The sequence below is a fragment of the Papio anubis genome, unplaced genomic scaffold (genome assembly GCF_008728515.1).
Source record: "Papio anubis isolate 15944 unplaced genomic scaffold, Panubis1.0 scaffold1262, whole genome shotgun sequence".
Taxonomy (NCBI): Eukaryota; Metazoa; Chordata; class Mammalia; order Primates; family Cercopithecidae; genus Papio; species Papio anubis.
Genome location: NW_022161206.1, coordinates 3,255 through 20,999, shown reverse-complemented (window position 1 = coordinate 20,999; position 17,745 = coordinate 3,255). Strand labels below are relative to the sequence as shown.

General features: G+C 45.7%; 1 protein-coding gene across 1 annotated transcript; it reads right to left on the bottom strand.

The window, feature by feature from the left end:
* Nucleotides 1-4,628: 4,628 nt before the first annotated feature.
* On the bottom strand, nt 4,629-13,471 carry LOC101019896 (transcription factor Sp1; the record flags this gene model as incomplete). The annotated part of the gene is made up of 3 exons (XM_031661303.1): nt 4,629-10,109; nt 11,144-11,343; nt 13,281-13,471. Coding segments are annotated over 3 exons (705 nt in total), but the record flags the coding sequence as incomplete, so codon positions are not given.
* Nucleotides 13,472-17,745: the final 4,274 nt, after the last annotated feature.

Below are 17,745 nucleotides of genomic sequence, written 5' to 3'. Positions count from 1 at the left end.
TCAGGAGATCGAGACCATCCTGGCTAACACAGTGAAACCCCGTCTCTACTAAAAATACAAAAAAAATTAGCCGGGCGTGGTGGCGGCGCCTGTAGTCCCAGCTACTCGGGAGGCTGAGGCAGGAGAATGGCGGGAACCCGGGAGGCGGAGCTTGCAGTGAGCCGAGATCGCGCCACTGCACTCCAGCCTGGGTGACAGAGAGAGACTCCGCCTCAAAAAAAAAAAAAAAGAGAAGGGGATATTTAAATAGTCCCAAAGGTAAACACAATGGTAAGAGAACAGTTGTTCTAAGCAAAGGGAATGGCAAGAGTAAAAGCACAGAGAAGTAAACACAAAGCCTTGTGTGTTAGAGGTGGAAGGAGTGAGGAGGAAGCAATATGAGATATGAGACAGAAAATCACCTCAGAGAGAGATGGACCAAATTGGAAAGGTTTTCAATTCTGTATCAAGGAGCTTAGACTTTCCCAAAAAGCAAAATATTTTAGGCAGGGGCCTGGTGGCAATTGGAAGATGGATGGACTACTGGGGTTTGGAGAGATCAGTTGCAAGACCTAAGCAGTAAACAAAGTGAGTACTGAGACAGTGGAAATGAAAATAAAAGAGGAGGCCGGTGCGGTGGCTCACGCCTGTAATCCCAGCACTTTGGGAGGTCAAGATGGGCAGATCTCGAGGTCAAGAGATCAAGCCCATCCTGGCCAACATGCTGAAACCCCGTCTCTACTAAAAATACAAAAATTAACCGGGCGTGGTGGCGCGTGCCTGTAATCCCAGCCACTCAGGAGGCTGAGGCAGGACAATCGCTTGAATCCAGGAGGCAGAGGTTGCAGTGAGCCAAGATCACGCCACTGCACTCCAGCCTGGAGACAGAGCGAGACTCCATCTCAAAAAAAAAAAGAGGAAAAATTTGATATATATTGTATAGGTAATGTTGACAGGATTGGTAATCAAATGAATATTAGTAGGTGAAAGGGAGAACTAAAAGATGATTCTGAGGTTTCAAGTGTGAGTGATCAAGGAGCGGTGAAAGACAAAGAATTATTTCCCCTTCTACCATGTTGAATTTATCTGGAGGACATCCAGATGAAAATGTCTAGCAAGCAGACTTCCAGGTCAAGAGAAAAGTTAGGGCTTATGATTTGGGAGTCATCAACGTGGACATAATCTAATGTTAGAGTGGATGGGACTTGTTTAAGGGGGAAAAAGGTAGAGAAAGGAAAGGACACAAGACAGGGAACACAAATACTAAAGAGACACAGGAAGAAGTGGCTATGAAGGAGACTAAAAAATACAGAAATGTGCCGCGCACGGCAGCTCACACCTGTAATCCCAGCACTTTGGGATGCTGAGGCAGGCAGATCACCTGAGGTCAGGAGTTCGAGACCAGCCTGGCCAACACGATGAAACCTTGTCTCTACTAAAAATACAAAAATTAGCTGGGCATGGCGGCGGGTGCCTGTAATCCCAGCTACTCAGGAGGCTGGGGCAGGAGAATTGCTTGAACCCAGGAGACAGAGGTTGCAGTGAGCCAAGATCATGCCACTGCACTCCAGCCTGGGTGACAGAGTGAGACTCTGGCTCAAAAAAAAAAAAAAAAGAAATGTTGAAGGAGAACCAAGAGTGTATCAGTGTCACATTCTATGGGAAGAAAGCTCCAAGATATAGTAGTCAAAAGTAGCACATTGAAGCAGTGAGGTCTAAGAGGTTAATGACTGAAAGATCACCAGAGCTGGCATCCAGATGGTTGACGCTATTGGGAAATTTTCTGGTAAATGATGGATGCTGAACAAAGTAGCCTGGGCCAGGTACAGTGGTTCATGCCTGTAATCCTAGCACTTTGGAAGGCCGAGGCAGATGTGAATCACTTGAGCTCATGAGTTCCAGACCAGCCTGGGCAACATGGCGAAACTCTGTCTCTACAAAAAATACAAAAATTAGTCGGGTGTAGGCCGGGCACGGTGGCTCACGCCTGTAATCCCAGCACTTTGGCAGGCAGTGGGATGTGAGGTCAGGAGAATCAGAGACCATCCCTGTAGCTAACATGGGTGAAACCCGATCTCACAGCTCCTAAAAAAAATTCTTGAACCCAAGGTGGTGGGCACCTGTAGTCCCAGCTTCTCGGTGGCTGTGAGGCAGGAAGAATGGCATGAACCAGGTGCAGTGAGCCGAGGTCTACTACGCTCCAGCCTGAAGGCGACAGAGGTGGGTTCCATCTCAAAAAAAAAAGAAAAAAATTAGTCCGGGTGTGATGGTGCTTTCCTGATTAACCACTTGGGAGGCTGGGGTGGGAGGACCGGCTGAGGCTGCAGGGGATGGAGGTTGCAGTGAGGCAAGATGGTGATGCCTGCTCCAGCCTGGGTGATAGAACTAGGCATATGCCGGGAAAAACAAACAAACAAACAAACAAAACAGGCCAGGCACAGTGGCTGCTGTCCTGGGAGGCGGGGCCGGGCGGGTCCCTGGGGTCAGGAGTTCAAGACTGGCCTGTAACATTCTCGAAACCCCATTTCTATTAAAATACAAAAAGTGGGGGCCGAACACGGTGGCTCAAGCCTGCTCAATCCCAGCACTTTGGGAGGCGGGGAGCCAAGGATCAGTGGGAGGTCGAGACCATCCCTGGCTAACCTGAGTGAGCCCGTGCCAAAAGTAGCTGGCAGGCCGAGGTGGTGAGCCTGGTCGCTTCTCGGGAGGCTGAGGCAGGAGAGAATGGCGTAAGCCAGGGAGCTTACACAGTGAGCTGGGTCCATGCCACCTCCAACCTAGGGCATTAGAAGTGAGACTGGTCTCAAAAAAAAAAAAAAAAAACAAAATTAGCCAGGCATGGTGGTGTGTGCCTGTAATTCCAGCTACTCGGAAGGCGGAAACAGGAGAATTGCTTGAACCCGGGAGGTGGAGGTTGCAGTGAGCTGAGATCGTGCCACTGCACTCCAGCCTGAGTGACAGAGCAAGACTCCATCCCAAAAAACAAAAACAAAAAAACAAAAGCAAACCCACAAAGTAGCCTGAGGATTGAATAAAGGAAGAGAAAAATGAGTGTAAACTACTTTCACTAACTTTGGAAATGGAAAAAACTAATCAGTAGCTTGAAGAGGAAGCTGAGGTTTTTCAAAATGGGGGAAGGGGGAATACTTGAACATGCTTTTTTTTTTTTTTTTTTTTTTTGGAGAGAGCTCTGTTGCCCAGGCAATGTGTAATGGCGCGATCTCGGCTCACTGCAACCTCGATCTCCCGGTTCAAGCAATTCTCCTCCCTCAGCCTCCAAGTAGCTGTGATTACAGGTGCCAGCTCCCACGCCCTGCTACGTTTTTGTATTTTTAATAGAGACAGTGTTTCGCCATGTTGGCCAGCCTAGTCTCAAACTCCTGATATCAGGTAATCCACCCAGCTCAGCCTCCCAAAGTGCTGGGATCACAGGGGTGAGCCACCGCGCCCGGCCAGAACATGCTTATAGGCTGACAAAAGGTAACAATGGCTGTAGCTGGGAAAATTTGAGCAACAAAATAGTATTGGATTATAATCTATGTATAAAATAAATACACATTAACACATACTAATATAAATTGACTAAACGAGGGAGAAGAGACAAACCTCCCTTTCTTACAGAATTCCACCATAAGCTTGGGAAGCTAGGAGGAAAAACAATCCAGATAATAGATGTAGATATCACCCTCTAGGAGGTAAGGTCGTAAGTGTTAACAATGGGGAAAACACCAGACAAACCCAGATTGGGGGATATTCTACAGGATATCTGGCCAATACTCCCGAAGACTGTCAAGGTCATGAAAAAAAGGGAAAGACTGAGAAACTCTGAGCCGACTGGGGAGACATGACGAGTAAATGCTATGTGGTACCCTGGGATGGAGCCTGGAACAGAAAGAACACATCAATGGAAAAACTAATGAAACCCATAGTCTGGAGTTTAGCTAATGTAATGTACCAATGTCAGTTTCTTTTTTTTTTGAGACGGAGTCTCGCTCTGTCGCCCAGGCTGGAGTGCAGTGGCGTGATCTCAGCTCACTGCAAGCTCCGCCTCCTGGGTTCACGCCATTCTCCTGCCCCTGCCTCCCGAGTAGCTGCAACTACAGGCGCCCGCCACCACGCCCGGCTAATTTTTTGTATTTTTAGTAGAGACGGGGTTTCACCATGTTAGCCAGGATGGTCTCCATCTCTGGAGCTTGTGATCTGCCCACCTTGGCCTCCCAAAGTGCAGGGATTACAGGCGTGAGCCACAGCGCCAGCCCCAATGTCAGTTTGTTTCTTAATTTTGACAATGTACCACGGTAATATGTTAACAATGAGGGAAACAGGGTAAGGATTATACGGAAACTGTGTTCTAGCTTTGCAACTTTTCTGTAAATCTAAAATTATTCCAAAATAAAAAAGCATATGGGAAAAAAAATAAAGTTATTGCTGCCTGTTTGTCTTGGTCCTCCACATTTCCATGCAGTTGTGGCACATTGATCTGATCATGAAAACATTTACCCAGGAGTTAAGTGTAGGGCAACTGCACTGATTAACATGTATGGAGCACAACACAGTATAGCTGTAAACCTTTGTTAGGTTCAGAGTATGAAGTTATAAACGTACACTCTCCCCATTCCCAACCCTCCTCAATACACCAGAGACATGGCTTTTTATTAAAAAACTTTTTAATTGGTTTACAAAGGAGGCTACAGACTACATTGAAACTAACCTTTGTACAAAAGGCCAAAAAAAAAAAAAAAAAAGTCCCAAAACACCAAGAGACAAAAGGTAGGAGGAAAAACAAGAAAGATACAAAAGGAGCAGGAAGAAACTTACTTAGGGACAAGATTAGCATCATACACACCTAAGAGTAGGGGGTGAGGGGGAAGAGCAAGATGAGAGAGCATTTAAAAGCATTTACCCACACAGCCCTGGTGATAATTGGATTGGAATAAACAACAAACACAGCATGAGATTATTAAGAGGTTTTAAAAGGCAACAGTGGTGTGGACTGGTTATTGCCAGTGTTGAGAAATAAACTTGGGTTTTTAGGCACCAGAGACTGGAGCACCACCCCTCCCTTCCAGAGGATGACAGACTTAGGAAGAGGAAGCAGGCCCTGGGGCAGCTGCCACTGGTGTGTGTAGATGTCTCCTCAGGTCAATCTCAGCGTATCTTCCCCAAAGTCTTTGTGCCCTAGACTCTAGGTAAGGGCTATGGGATTTCACTGGGAGTAAGGGATGATCGGAAATATGAAGACCTGCCTTTGTCCACAATGGTCAAGAGCAGTTACCGGGAAACTGGAGCACTGAGTAGACAGAGCCCATATCCCTGGGGAAAAGGCACAGTGTAATTCCTGAAGGCAAGATATGGGAAAGCACACATCCCAGTAGAGGTATCAACAAACTCCTCACTACTTGCAGCCCTAGTCTAATCCCATTTGTTAGGTGTTTTTTTTTTTTTTTTTCCCTGATAATTTAGCTAGGACTTAAGGCAGTTGAGGGGCAGATCATCATACCTCTACTCTCTTAGCAGAAACAAGGAAGACTGGGGCTGTTTGATAATGAGGAAGGGGAAAATGGGACAAAATACTCCCCTTTTCAAATGAACACTGTGGAGAAAATCTTTCTGGGTTTGGGGAAGTCAGAGTGAAGACTTAGGGGAGTAATAAAGCCAGGGATCCCCCTTCTTTTCCTTTCCCTGCCTTGGATCTAAGGCAAGTGAGCCAAATTTGGAAGAGGGAGTAGGAATTTAAGCTTAAGACTGCTTAATGTCTTCCTGGGGGCTGGTGTTTTGGGAAGGCAGACAAAGAGAAACAGGTCAACCTCAAAGCTGGTCTGCTCATCCTCCTAGAAGAGGTCTGGTATCTATGGAGTAGAGCCAAGAGAGGCACCACAGAGAGCACAGTCTCCCAAACAGAAGTAATAACCGGCTCATATTTTATCAGCAGTTTTCAAAAGCAATGTTTTCCGGGGTTGGAGAAGTGCCATATCTTCCTCCCTTTCCCCAAAGCTACTGCTGTGACCTTTCATCCTTGTACGTAAGTTACTGGCTCTCTTCTAAGGGAGATAAATTCCAAGATTTCACATTTTCCCTCTCAACCCCAAGAGGCTACCCAGCTTCAGTGAGGGGGAAGGAGAGCTATGCAAAGGGCCCCTCATTTGAGGCAGCTAGACTGTCCCTATTTCCTTGGTACCTGATCTCCGAAATTCTTGATCTGATCCCAAGGTCCAAAAGGCATCAGGGTACTTACAACTGAAAACTTCAAGCAAGTAGCACCAGGGCTCCCCCTAAGCATAATAGGGGCCTGATTAGCACCCCCAGAAGAACCCCTCAAAAAGTATATAAATTTATTGCGTCCTAGCAAAGATCTGCAGCTTCCAGTATTCACAAAACGTGAAGATATCAACAATACAAAATATACTTTGAAAGTCAAACACCTGCAGTTCATAGTGCTTTTTTAGATTTGTTAAAAAAAAAAATACAATGCTTAGTTTCCTATAAAGGATACACAAAAGCAAAAAATATATATGTATATAGTAGAAATAAATCAGCCATAGTAATTTACAGCTTTTGTCTCCAAACCTCCCCTAATCATAATCTATCCCACACTTCAATATATACTTTCTGGAATCAAAGGTTCAATTTATTCTGAACCAGGCTGAGAAATATCCATTAAATTGCATTCTGTGTAGCACCCACAGAGTGCCAGTTGGGAAGTTCCTGAAGGAAGATGGTGTGGGTTGTTACTGTTCTGGGTAAAAAGTGAGACAGTCAAATGATATGCAAATGAATATAAATGGGCAACCTGAAAACCTGAAAGGATGAGGGAATAAGTGTTGTACTATCTCACCACTCTTCTGGGCATCCCCTGCCCTGCAAGATTGGTCATCTAAAAAATTAATTTAAAAAACTCATTCAAAAAAATGAAAAAAAACTTACGAAAAAATTTCAGAATCAATATGCATGTCAGTTACATTAATTTTTGTTAGCCAAAAGTTCAGGGAAACGGGGTTTTTCTGTAATGAGCTCCTGACTCAAGGAATGTAGGCTCCTAACTTCCTGTGGAAAAGACTGAGTGGCTCACTACTGCTGGGAGACAAAAGAAGCTGCTTCTGTTTTGAGGCCAAACAAGATACTGGATCTGGAGCTTCCTTGGTGAGAAGAGAACAGGGCAAGTGGAAATAATTAGATATAAATTCACTCATGGTAATGCTAATGAAGAGGGTTGAGGGTAAACCAGCAGCTTTCCATTCAAGAGAGAAATACCATCAAATTACCTTCTAAAAGCTTATATCCTCACTATCATTACACTAGTTTATATCTAGTAATTTCATATTGGAGAAGATTCCATTCCTTGAAATGCACTAGCAAAATACTGTGCACTTCAGTGAGTTATCCTGCCCCTTTCCTCCAAAAGATGCCAAAGTACATGATTACAGACATAAAATAACAGGTTCCGAGTTCTGCCTTTCAGTGAGAATAAAGGGTATGATAGTGGCTGTGCATGGATGACTTGTATCTCAGCATTAATAGAATTTGATCTGGGGAAAGTTTCTTGTCATAGTTCCTGAGTTGAAAACAGAATTACATCTGTGGAGAAAGGACCAAATGGAATGAACTATTGTTTAGAGTATTAAGTTATTATATTTCAGGTTAAACAACACACTTACCCAAAACTTAATTTGGATGGATTTTATATAAAATATATAATAGAATCATACCATCATCTATTTGTAGCCAAAGTAAAAAGATTTATGAAAAGAATAAGGACTCTGCTATAGATCTGCATGTTGGTTTCACTTTCAAACACAAAAATAGTTTCTTTTTAAAAAAGTACAGTAGAATATCCTCCATTCATAATTGTAATTAATTTAGCATAAGCAAAGAAATGACCTTAGGAACATACCCAGGTTTTAAGATAGATTTCTAGGTAAGGGGCCTGAAAGATATTTTGATCTGAATTTATTTTCCAACAATTTCAAATATAATTTGTCATCTGTGTGTAGACACATACAGGCATGAACACACATTCACCACACATACAAAAACACTTGCTTTCTATCAGATCAGGGTAATTTTTTATTGCAGGTCTCTTTTAATATTGGCTAGCAGAAAACCTATCCCCAACCTAACAGATTACACACACACACACACACACACACAGCCATTTTTCCACACTTCCTCACAGTGAAAAGCTCTCTAACAAGATACCAGAAGGTCGAGAGAGGCAATGCTTTTATGGCTGGGCCTTGAGGACAATTCTGGTTGCATTTACATCTCAGTGCCAAATGCACTAGGTTCCCTGCCGTTATAATTTTTGGATCAGTCTCTTCTGAAATCAGGTCACAGAGAAAACAGGATTTCTCCCAATCTCTCCTATAAACCACCGTGGTAAGACAAGATTTCTTTTTGTTCTGGGCTAGCATTCCCATGATCATGTGCTTCCTTTTCCCTTAGGAACCACCCAAGAACATTCAAGGAAAAGTTAAGGGAAAAGATCCTAAGAACCACTGTCTTGCCACTAGTACATGTTCTGGAGGAGTTCTGCAGAATGGAAACCTGAAACAGATTCATTGGCTGATGCTCCTTATTGACAATGGAAAAGAACCTAGTGGGGATGTTCAAAAGTATATTTACTTTCAGAATGTAAACTCAGAAGCCCACACATCAAAACTTAGAGCTACCCTGGAAGACAGTGGTACCAAAGTCCAAATACTCTAACTTCTGAACCTGACTACAAGTCATCTCCTCTCTGAGCACATGATTTTCCTAGTGAAAGCCCCCTACCTATTATTTGAAAATTTGACAGTTTATATAAACTGAGTCAAGATTATAATCTTCAAAGGGACTCTTGTACAATTCCACCCAAAGACTTCTAATTTTCGATGCTTAGAGCAGCTAATGAAGGGAGATGACTTTGACTCTCCAGCGCCAAGAAGGTGCCTGCGTCAGCAGTATTTTGAACACTCCCTTCACAGCTACTTCAAGCATCAGCCTGGGCTTCAAAGATTTTTCCATTCTGCTGCTGGAACTAAGGTCTTGAAAAAACTGACAGAAGTGCCTCATCCAGGCAGTAACAAAAACAAAACATGAGAGGTGAGACGGCAACAGTTGAGTTAGGAAAGGAGTGCAAGAAGCTGATCCCAAATAAAAAGACAAAATTAAGAAAGGAAAAACATTATGTATGTATATATGAACTAAAAGCAGAGCGTATGAATGCTTAATCTGGTGGGAAGCCAAGACAACATCTATAGAAAAGCTTGATGTGTCACAACAAGGCTCAGCCATAGGGAAATAAGGCAATATAAAAAAAAATGACCAAGGTATTTTGGTCACAGAATGGTCTTCTTCCTCCTCCCAGCCAACCCCTGTGAATGCATCTCTATATATCTTTATATATATATATATATATATAATAATATAGAATCTGTTTCTTGTTAAAAAGTATTTCAATGATCATATATATTTATCAAGGCATGATGGCTTTAGGAAACGGGGGGGGAATCCATCATGGAAGAGCTGAGAAGAGAAATGCAGGAAGGGTAGGCTGGGGTAAGAAGTGTAAGAAGAAACTGGGGTCAAACAAATGCTCATCAAAGGGTGGCACCAACAGAATTTTCACTAATGTTTCCCACCTTCTAAGAGGCACTGATGATACAGATGGGTGCCAGGACCCCATCTCTTCTCTTGTATCCCTCTCCTGATTCTTCTCACCACCATGCATTTTAATGCTTCATGGCTCTCTCTTCCCACGTCTCTTGGACCCATGCTACCTTGCATCCCGGGGTTGATGGGTATGGCCCATATGTCTCTGGCCCCGGGTGCCTGATCTCAGAAGCCATTGCCACTGATATTAATGGACTGCAGATCCGCCACCTGCATGACGTTGATGCCACTGTTGGCAAGACGGGCAATGCCCTCTGGACAGATGGCCTCCATGGCTACCATATTGGTGGTAATAAGGGCTGAAGGAGTGGCAGTGCCGCTGCCTTCTGAACCTGCCCCACTGTCCAGGGGCAAAGTGCCCACACTCAGAGCTACACCTGGGCCTCCCTTCTTATTCTGGTGGGTCTTGATATGTTTTGACAGGTGGTCACTCCTCATGAAGCGCTTAGGACACTCAGGGCAGGCAAATTTCTTCTCACCTAGGTAAAGGAAGGAAAGATAAGAAGCTGACATGTTAGGAACTGAGGTTATCTTACCCAGTTCAGTAATTACTCTACTAAGCTGAGTAAGACCAGTATGAGAGGATGATTAAAAACAAGAAAAATCTTCAAGTATCTTTTCCTTTGGTGGGGGCGTGGGGAAGAAAAGTAGATAAAGGTTGGGGAGTACTCAGTAAGGAGGGTAGAACTTAGCAGAAAAGTAAGGCAGGGCAGAGACTAAGAGTAATGGTTTCAACGCTTTGCCTTCAAAACATCCCACTCAAAATCTAGTTCCTTCCTTCTTTTTTTTTTGAGACAGTCTTGCTCTGTCACCTAAGCTGGAGTGCAGTGGCACAATCTCAGCTCACTGTAACCTCCACCTCCTGGGTTCAAGCAATTCTCCTCCCTCAGCCTCCCGAGTAGCTGCGATTACGGGTGTGCGCCAGCACGCTTGACTGTTTTGTAATTTTAGTAGAGACAAGGTTTCCCCATATTGGTCAGGCTGGTCTCAAACTCCTGACCTCAAGAAATCCAACAACCTCAGCCTCCCAAAGTGCTGGGATTACAGGCGTGAGCCACCGCACCCAACTCCTTCCTTTTTTTTTCTGTCGCCCAGGCTGGAGTGCAGTGGCACAATCTTGGCTCACTGCAAGCTCTGCCTCCCAGGTTCCTGCCATTCTCCTGCCTCAGCCTCCTGAGTAGCTGGGACTACAGGAGCCTGCCACCATGCCCGGCTAATTTTTTTGTATTTTTAGAGACGGGGTTTCACCGTGTTAGCCAGGATGGTCTTGATCTCCTGACCTCATGATCCGCCCACCTTGGGCTCCCAAAGTGCTGGGATTACAGGTGTGAGCCACTGTGCGCAGCTCCTCCTTCCTTCTTAAAAGGTTTCCAGATTAACTCCAATTCCATTTGTGACCCATATATTTAGTTTCAAATTAAGTTGTTCAGAAATTTTAGTTATTTTGTAGGTATATTTTGTGTTTTTCATTCTAGGCTATTACTCTATTTTCCTCCCATAGGCTCTTGCTCACCTGTGTGTGTACGTTTGTGCCTCTGTAGCTCATCTGAACGTGTGAAGCGTTTCCCACAGTATGACCAGGTACACATAAATGGCCTCTCGCCTGTATGCCAGCGCAAGTGTGCCCGCAGGTGTGAAGTCTTGCCATACACTTTCCCACAGCCTTGGATGTGGCAAATATGTTGTTTCTTTTTGCCAGGATCCCCCGAGCCCCTGAAAGTGAGGATAGAACTATTTATCATTCATTCTAGAGACAGAAACTAAAGAACCACAAAGTATCAACAACAGTCACCCAACCTACACCAAACTAACCCAAACTTTTATTTTTTGAAAAAGCCTTCTTTTTTGTTTTGTTTTTTTGAGACAGAGTCTCACTCTGTCGTCTAGGCTGGAGTACAACGGCATGATCACGGCTCACACCTCCTAGGTTCAAATGATTCTCCTGCCTCAGCCTCCCGAGTAGCTAGGATGCACGCCACTATGTCCAGTGCACCAACAGGTGCACGCCACCATGTCCAGTTGAATTCTGTATTTTTAGTACAGATGAGGTTTCGCCATGTTGGCCAGGCTGGTCTCGAATCCCTAACCTCAGGTGATGGATCCGCCTGCCTCCACCTCCCAAAGTGCTGGGATTACAGGCGTGAGCCACTGCGATGGACCAAGGCTTCCTTTTAAAAAGCCTTCTGGCCGGGCGCGGTGGCTCATGCCTGTAATCCCAGCACTTTGGGAGGCCGAGACGGGCGGATCACGAGGTCAGGAGATCGAGACCATCCTGACTAACACGGTGAAACCCCGTCTCTACTAAAAAATACAAAAAACTAGCCGGGCGTGGTGGCGGGCGCCTGTAGTCCCAGCTACTCGGGAGGCTGAGGCAGGAGAATGGCCTAAACCCGGGAGGCGGAGCTTGCAGTGAGCTGAGATCCGGCCACTGCACTCCAGCCTGAACGGCAGAGCGAGACTCTGTCTCAAAAAAAAAAAAAAAAAAAAGCCATCTAGGGGCTGGGCGCGGTGGCTCACGCCTGTAATCCCAGCACTTTGGGAGGCGGAGGCAGGCGGATCACAGGGTCAGGAGATTGAAACCATCCTGGCTAACACGGTGAAACCCTGTCTCTACTAAAAATACAAAAAAAATTAGCCAGGCGTGGTGGCGGGCGCCTGTAGTCCCTGCTACTTGGGAGGCTGAGGCAGGAGAATGGCGTGAACCTGGGAGGCGGAGCTTGCAGTGAGCCGAGACTGCGCCACTGCATTCCAGCCTGGGCGACAGAGCGAGACTCAGTCTCAAAAAAAATTAAATTAAATTAAATTTTAAAAAAGGCTTCTAGGCTGGGTGCAGTGGCTAACGCCTGTAATTCCAACAATTTGTGGGGCTAAGGCAGGAGGACTGCTTAAGCCCAGGAGTTTGAGACCAGCCTGGGCAATATAGGGAAATCCCATCTCTATAAAAAATTTAAAAGTTAAGCTGGGCACAGTGGCTCACACCTGTAATCTCAGCACTTTGGGAGGCCAAGGAGGGTGGATCACAAGGTCAAGAGATTGAGACCACCCTGGCCAACGTGGTGAAACCCCATTTCTACTAAAAACACAAAAATTAGCTGGACATGGTGGTGCATGCCTGTAGTCCTAGCTACTCAGGAGGCTGAGGCAGGAGAATCACTTGAACCCGGGAGGCAGAGGTTGCAGTGAACCGAGATCGCACACCACTGCACTCCAGCCTGGCCACAGAGCAAGACTCTGTCTCAAAAAAAAAACCAAAAAAAACAAAAAACAAACAAAAAAAAACCCAAGGCCAGGCACGGTGGGTCATGCTTGTAATCCCAGCACTTTGGGAGCCCAAGGTGGGCAGATCACCTGAGGTCAGGAGTTCACTGACCAACCTGGTGAAATCCCATCTCTACTAAAAATACAAAATTAGCCAGGTGTGGATTACATGCTTGTAATCCCAGTGACTTGGGAGGCTAAAGCAGGGGGAATTGCTTGAACCCGGGAGGCAGAGGTTGCAGTAAGCCGAGATGGCGCCACTGCACTCCAGCCTGGGAGACAGAGTGAGACTCAGTCTCAAAAAAAAAAAAAAAAATTAACCTTCTTCCTCTTTCCTCCAAATTCTATTATTTTTTCTTCATATTTGTAAGAAACTTGCTGGGTCAACTCACCTTCCTTCACTGTCTTTACAGTAGGGGCAGGTGCATGCTTCCCGCCGGGTCCTCCGACCGGCTTGGGGTTGGGCATCTGGGCTGTTTTCTCCTTCCTCTCCACCTGCTGTGTCATCATGTATTCCATCACCACCAGCCCCATGGAGACCAAGCTGAGCTCCATGATCACCTATAATTAAGAGAGAAAAGAGTCAACATGTGACACGGGCAGGTTATCACTGGCATCTCAGTGATACCCTACAGTCACGGCATCATTTCTTTTGAACTGACATCCTACGTTCACAGTATCGCAAGTTTTGAAGCCTTTTTATGTTCAGCCATTCCATTCACTGACACCTGAAGACTCACTGAAATCTCAAGAATCATCATTGAAAATACAAAGAGTGGGCCGGCGCGGTGGCTCAAGCCTGTAATCCCAGCACTTTGGGAGGCTGGGCGGACCACGAGGTCGTGAGATCGAGACCATCCTACTAACACGTGGAAACCCCGCCTCTACTAAAAAATACAAAAACTAGCTGGGCAGTGGCGGGCGCCTGTAGTCCCAGCTACTCGGGAGGCTGAGGCAGGAGAATGGCGAACCCGAGGCATGGAGCTTGCAGGTGAGCCGAGATCTCGGCCACCGCACTCCACGCCTGGGCGACAGAGCCAGACTCCTCGCGGTCAAAAAAAAAAAAAAAAAAAAAATACAAGAGTGACTGGGGCACAGTGGTTACACCACCTGTAATTCCATCACTTTGGGAGGTCGAGGTGGGCAGATCACCTAAGGTCGGGAGTTCAGGACCAGCCTGACTAACATGGGAGAAATCCCACCCCTACTAAAAATACAAAAATTAGCTGGGCGTGGTACCTAATGCCTGTAATCCCAGCTCCTCAGGAGGCTGGGAGGCAGGAGAATTGGCTTGAACCTCGGGAGGTGGAGGTTGCAGGAGCTGAGACTGCACCACTGTACTCCAGCCTGGGCAACAGAGCAAGACTCTGTCAAAAAAAAAAAAAAAAAAGGAAGAAAAGAAGAAGAGAAGAAAGAAGAAAGGAAAGAAAGAGAGAAAGAAAATACTCAAGAGCCAATAAATACGTAAAAATCTGACTAAATTTCAGTCATAGTTTTATTTATTTATTTATTTGTCACTATTTTTATTTATTTTTTTTTGAGACGGAGTCTGGCTGTGTCACCCAGGCTGGAGTGTGCAGTGGCTGGACCCTGCCTATTGCAAGCTCCACCTCGGTTTACGCTTCATTCTCCTGCCTCACCTCGAGTAGCTGGGATTACAGGCTCACCACTACCGCTAGTTTTTGTATTTTTTAGTAGAGACGGGTTTCACCGTTAGCCAGGATGGTCTCTGATCTCCTGACCTCGGATCCGCCTGCCCTCGGCCTCCCCAAAGTGCTGATTTCATATATTTGAGCCACCGCTGCCCGCCTCAGTCATGCTTTTTAAAATGCAACCTCACCAGTAATCCATTTGTAATTTTTTCACCTATCAGATTACCAAAAAGTTGAACTCTAATAATATATACTTGGTATGGGTACAGGAAACAGCAGACCCTCCCTCTCTCTCTCTTCCTCCTCCTCCCTCCTTCCCTCTCTTTCTTTCTTTTCTTTTTGAGACAGAGTCTCCTGGCTCTGAGTGCAGGCACACCTGGGCTCACCGCAACCTCCACCTGGTTCAGCGATTCTCTGCCCTCAGCCTCTCCCAAGAGCTGGGACTACAGGCATATGCCGCCAAGACTGACTAATATTTTTGTATTTTTAGTAGAGACGGGTTTCACTCATGTTGGCTGTGGGCTGTTCTCAAACTCCTGACCTTAGGCATCCACCTGCCTCTGGCCTCCCAGTGCTGGATTACAGGCATGAGCCACCACCGGCAGGAAACAGGATACACAGATAGTGATAAATTAGTACAACCTTTCTGAAGGCTAGTTTGAAAATATTTAAATGTACATCTACTTTGAACCAGCAAAGTCCACTTACATGTGGTTCTGCCTGTAACCTCAGCACTTTGGGAGACTGAGGCAGGAGAATTGTTTGAGATAAGGAATTCCAGACCAGCTTGGACAACATAGAGACACTCTGTCTATAAAATAAATAATAGGCTGGGCACAGTAGCTCACGCCTGTAATCCCAGCACTTTGGGAGGCCAAGGTGGTTGGATCACTTGAGGTCAGGAGTTCCATACCAGCCTGGCCAACATGGTAAAACCCCCACCTCTACTAAAAATACAAAAACAAAACAAAACAAAACATCAGCTGGGGATGGTGGAGCACACCTGTAATCCTAGCTACCCGGGAGGCTGAGACAGGAGAACTGCTTGAACCCGGGAGGCGGAGGTTGCAGTGAGCCAAGACTGCCACTGCACTCCAGCCTGGTCGATAGAGCAAGACTTCGTCGCCAAATAATAATAATTAGTTGGGCATGGTGGCATGCACCTATGGTCTCAGCTACTCAGGAGGCTAACGTGGGAGGAGGATTGCTTGAGCCAAGGTGTTCAAGGCTGCAGTGAGCTATGGTCACATCACTGTACTCCAGCCTCGTCAATAGAACAAGATTCCAACTCAAAAGAAAGAAAGAAAGAAAGAAAGAAACAGTGAGGCCAGGCGCGGTGGCTCATGCCTGTAATCCCAGCACTTGGGAGGCCGAGGCGGGCGGACGAGGTCAGGAGATTGAGACCATCCCATAACACAGTGAAAACCCTGTTTCTACTTTAAAAGCCAAAATTAGCCGGGCATGGTGGCGGCTTCGTAGTCCCAGCTACTCGGGAGGCTGAGGCAGAGAATAGCTGAACCCGGAGGCGGAGTTTGCAGTGAGCCGAGATTGCCCCACTGCACTCCAGCCTGGCAATGAGGACTCCGTCTCAAAAAAAAATAAAAATAAAAAAGAAATAAACACTGTATGCTAAAATGTTTTAGACTCTCATCATGACTCGGTCACATCTGACATTTTCACCATGTTAGCCAGGATGGTCTCGATTCCACCTCATGATCCACCCGGCCGGGCCTCCCAAAGTGCTGGGATTACATGAGCCACCACCGCCCATTTCTTCCCTTTTTTTAAGGAGACTGGTCTTGCCATGTTGTCAGGCTGATCTCGAGCTCCTGGGCTCAAGTGATCCTCCCACCTCAGCCCCCCAAAATGTTCTGTTGTGATTACAGGTGTTAGCCACTGCTGCCTAGCCTTTCTCAAATTTCCAAAGCATTTACTATAAATAAGTATTAGTCTATAATGGCACCTTGTAAATAAGTTAGCAAGTCTATCCATGTATTTAAGGTGTCTGGGCAGGCATGGTGGCTCACTCCTGTAATTCCAGCACCTTGGGAGGCCAAGGCAGGAGGACTGCTTGAGCCCAGGAGTTTGAGATTGGTCTGGGCAACATAGTAAGATCTCATCTCTACAAAAAAAAAAAAAAAAAAAAAAAAGAAATTAGCTGGGCATGGTGGCGTGTTCTTGGAGTCCCAACTACTTGGGAGGATGAAGCAGGATAATCAGTTGAGCCTGAGGGGTGGAGGCAGCAGTGAGCCGTGATTGTACAACTGCATTCCAGCCTGGGTGACAGACTAAGAGCCCATCTCAAAAAAACAAAAAACCAAAAAAGATTTCTACAAACACAAGGTGTTAACTTTGCCTGTTGTTTTATCTATTTTATAAGGAAAGAAAGTTAACTAAATGAGGGATGCATCTCCCACATCTAGAAATCCAGGTTCTTGATTTTACTTCTGTACGTAATCTCTAATCTTTTCAGCTCTTCGACATAATTTTGAGTTACTATGCCTAATAAACCACTCCTTGTGCTTTCCTTCTCACTCTTTTTTTCTTTCTTAAGACGGGGTGGGAGTGCAGTAGCAGAATCTTGGCTCACTGCAACCTCTGCCTCCCGGGTAGCTGTGATTACAGGTAGAGGCTACTGCCACCATGCCTGGCTAATTTCTGTGTGTTTTTACTGAGTCTCTCTCTGTCCCCAGGCTGGAGTGCAGTGGCGCTGACTGACTTCACACTGCAACTCCTGCCTCCGGGTTCCAGAGCAAATCCTCCCGCCACAGCTTTCTAAGTAACTGGGACTACAGGCTACAGGCGTGCACCACCATGCTCGGTTAATTTTTCACTCTTTATTAGTAGAGACGAGGTTTCACCAGTTTGGCCAGGCTGGTCTCAAACTCCTGACCTTAGGTGATCTGCCCTCCTTGGCCTCCCAAAGTGCTGGGATTACCAGCATGAGCCACCTTGCCCTGCCTCCTTCTCATTCAATCACTTTTAAGGTGCAGCCTATAGCACTAAAATAACTTTAATCAGAATGTCTGAGATTTTCATGATATTGGCAGAGCTAAAACTAGGAAGATGTACTGGAGTACAAGGTTAAGAACAGGTTTTGGAGTAAGAGAAAATTACATATGAGTCCTTTCACAACCATTTAATTAAGTTTCTGACAATGAGCAAAACTTTAGCAATACGTAACTGAACGAAGCACAAATGCAGT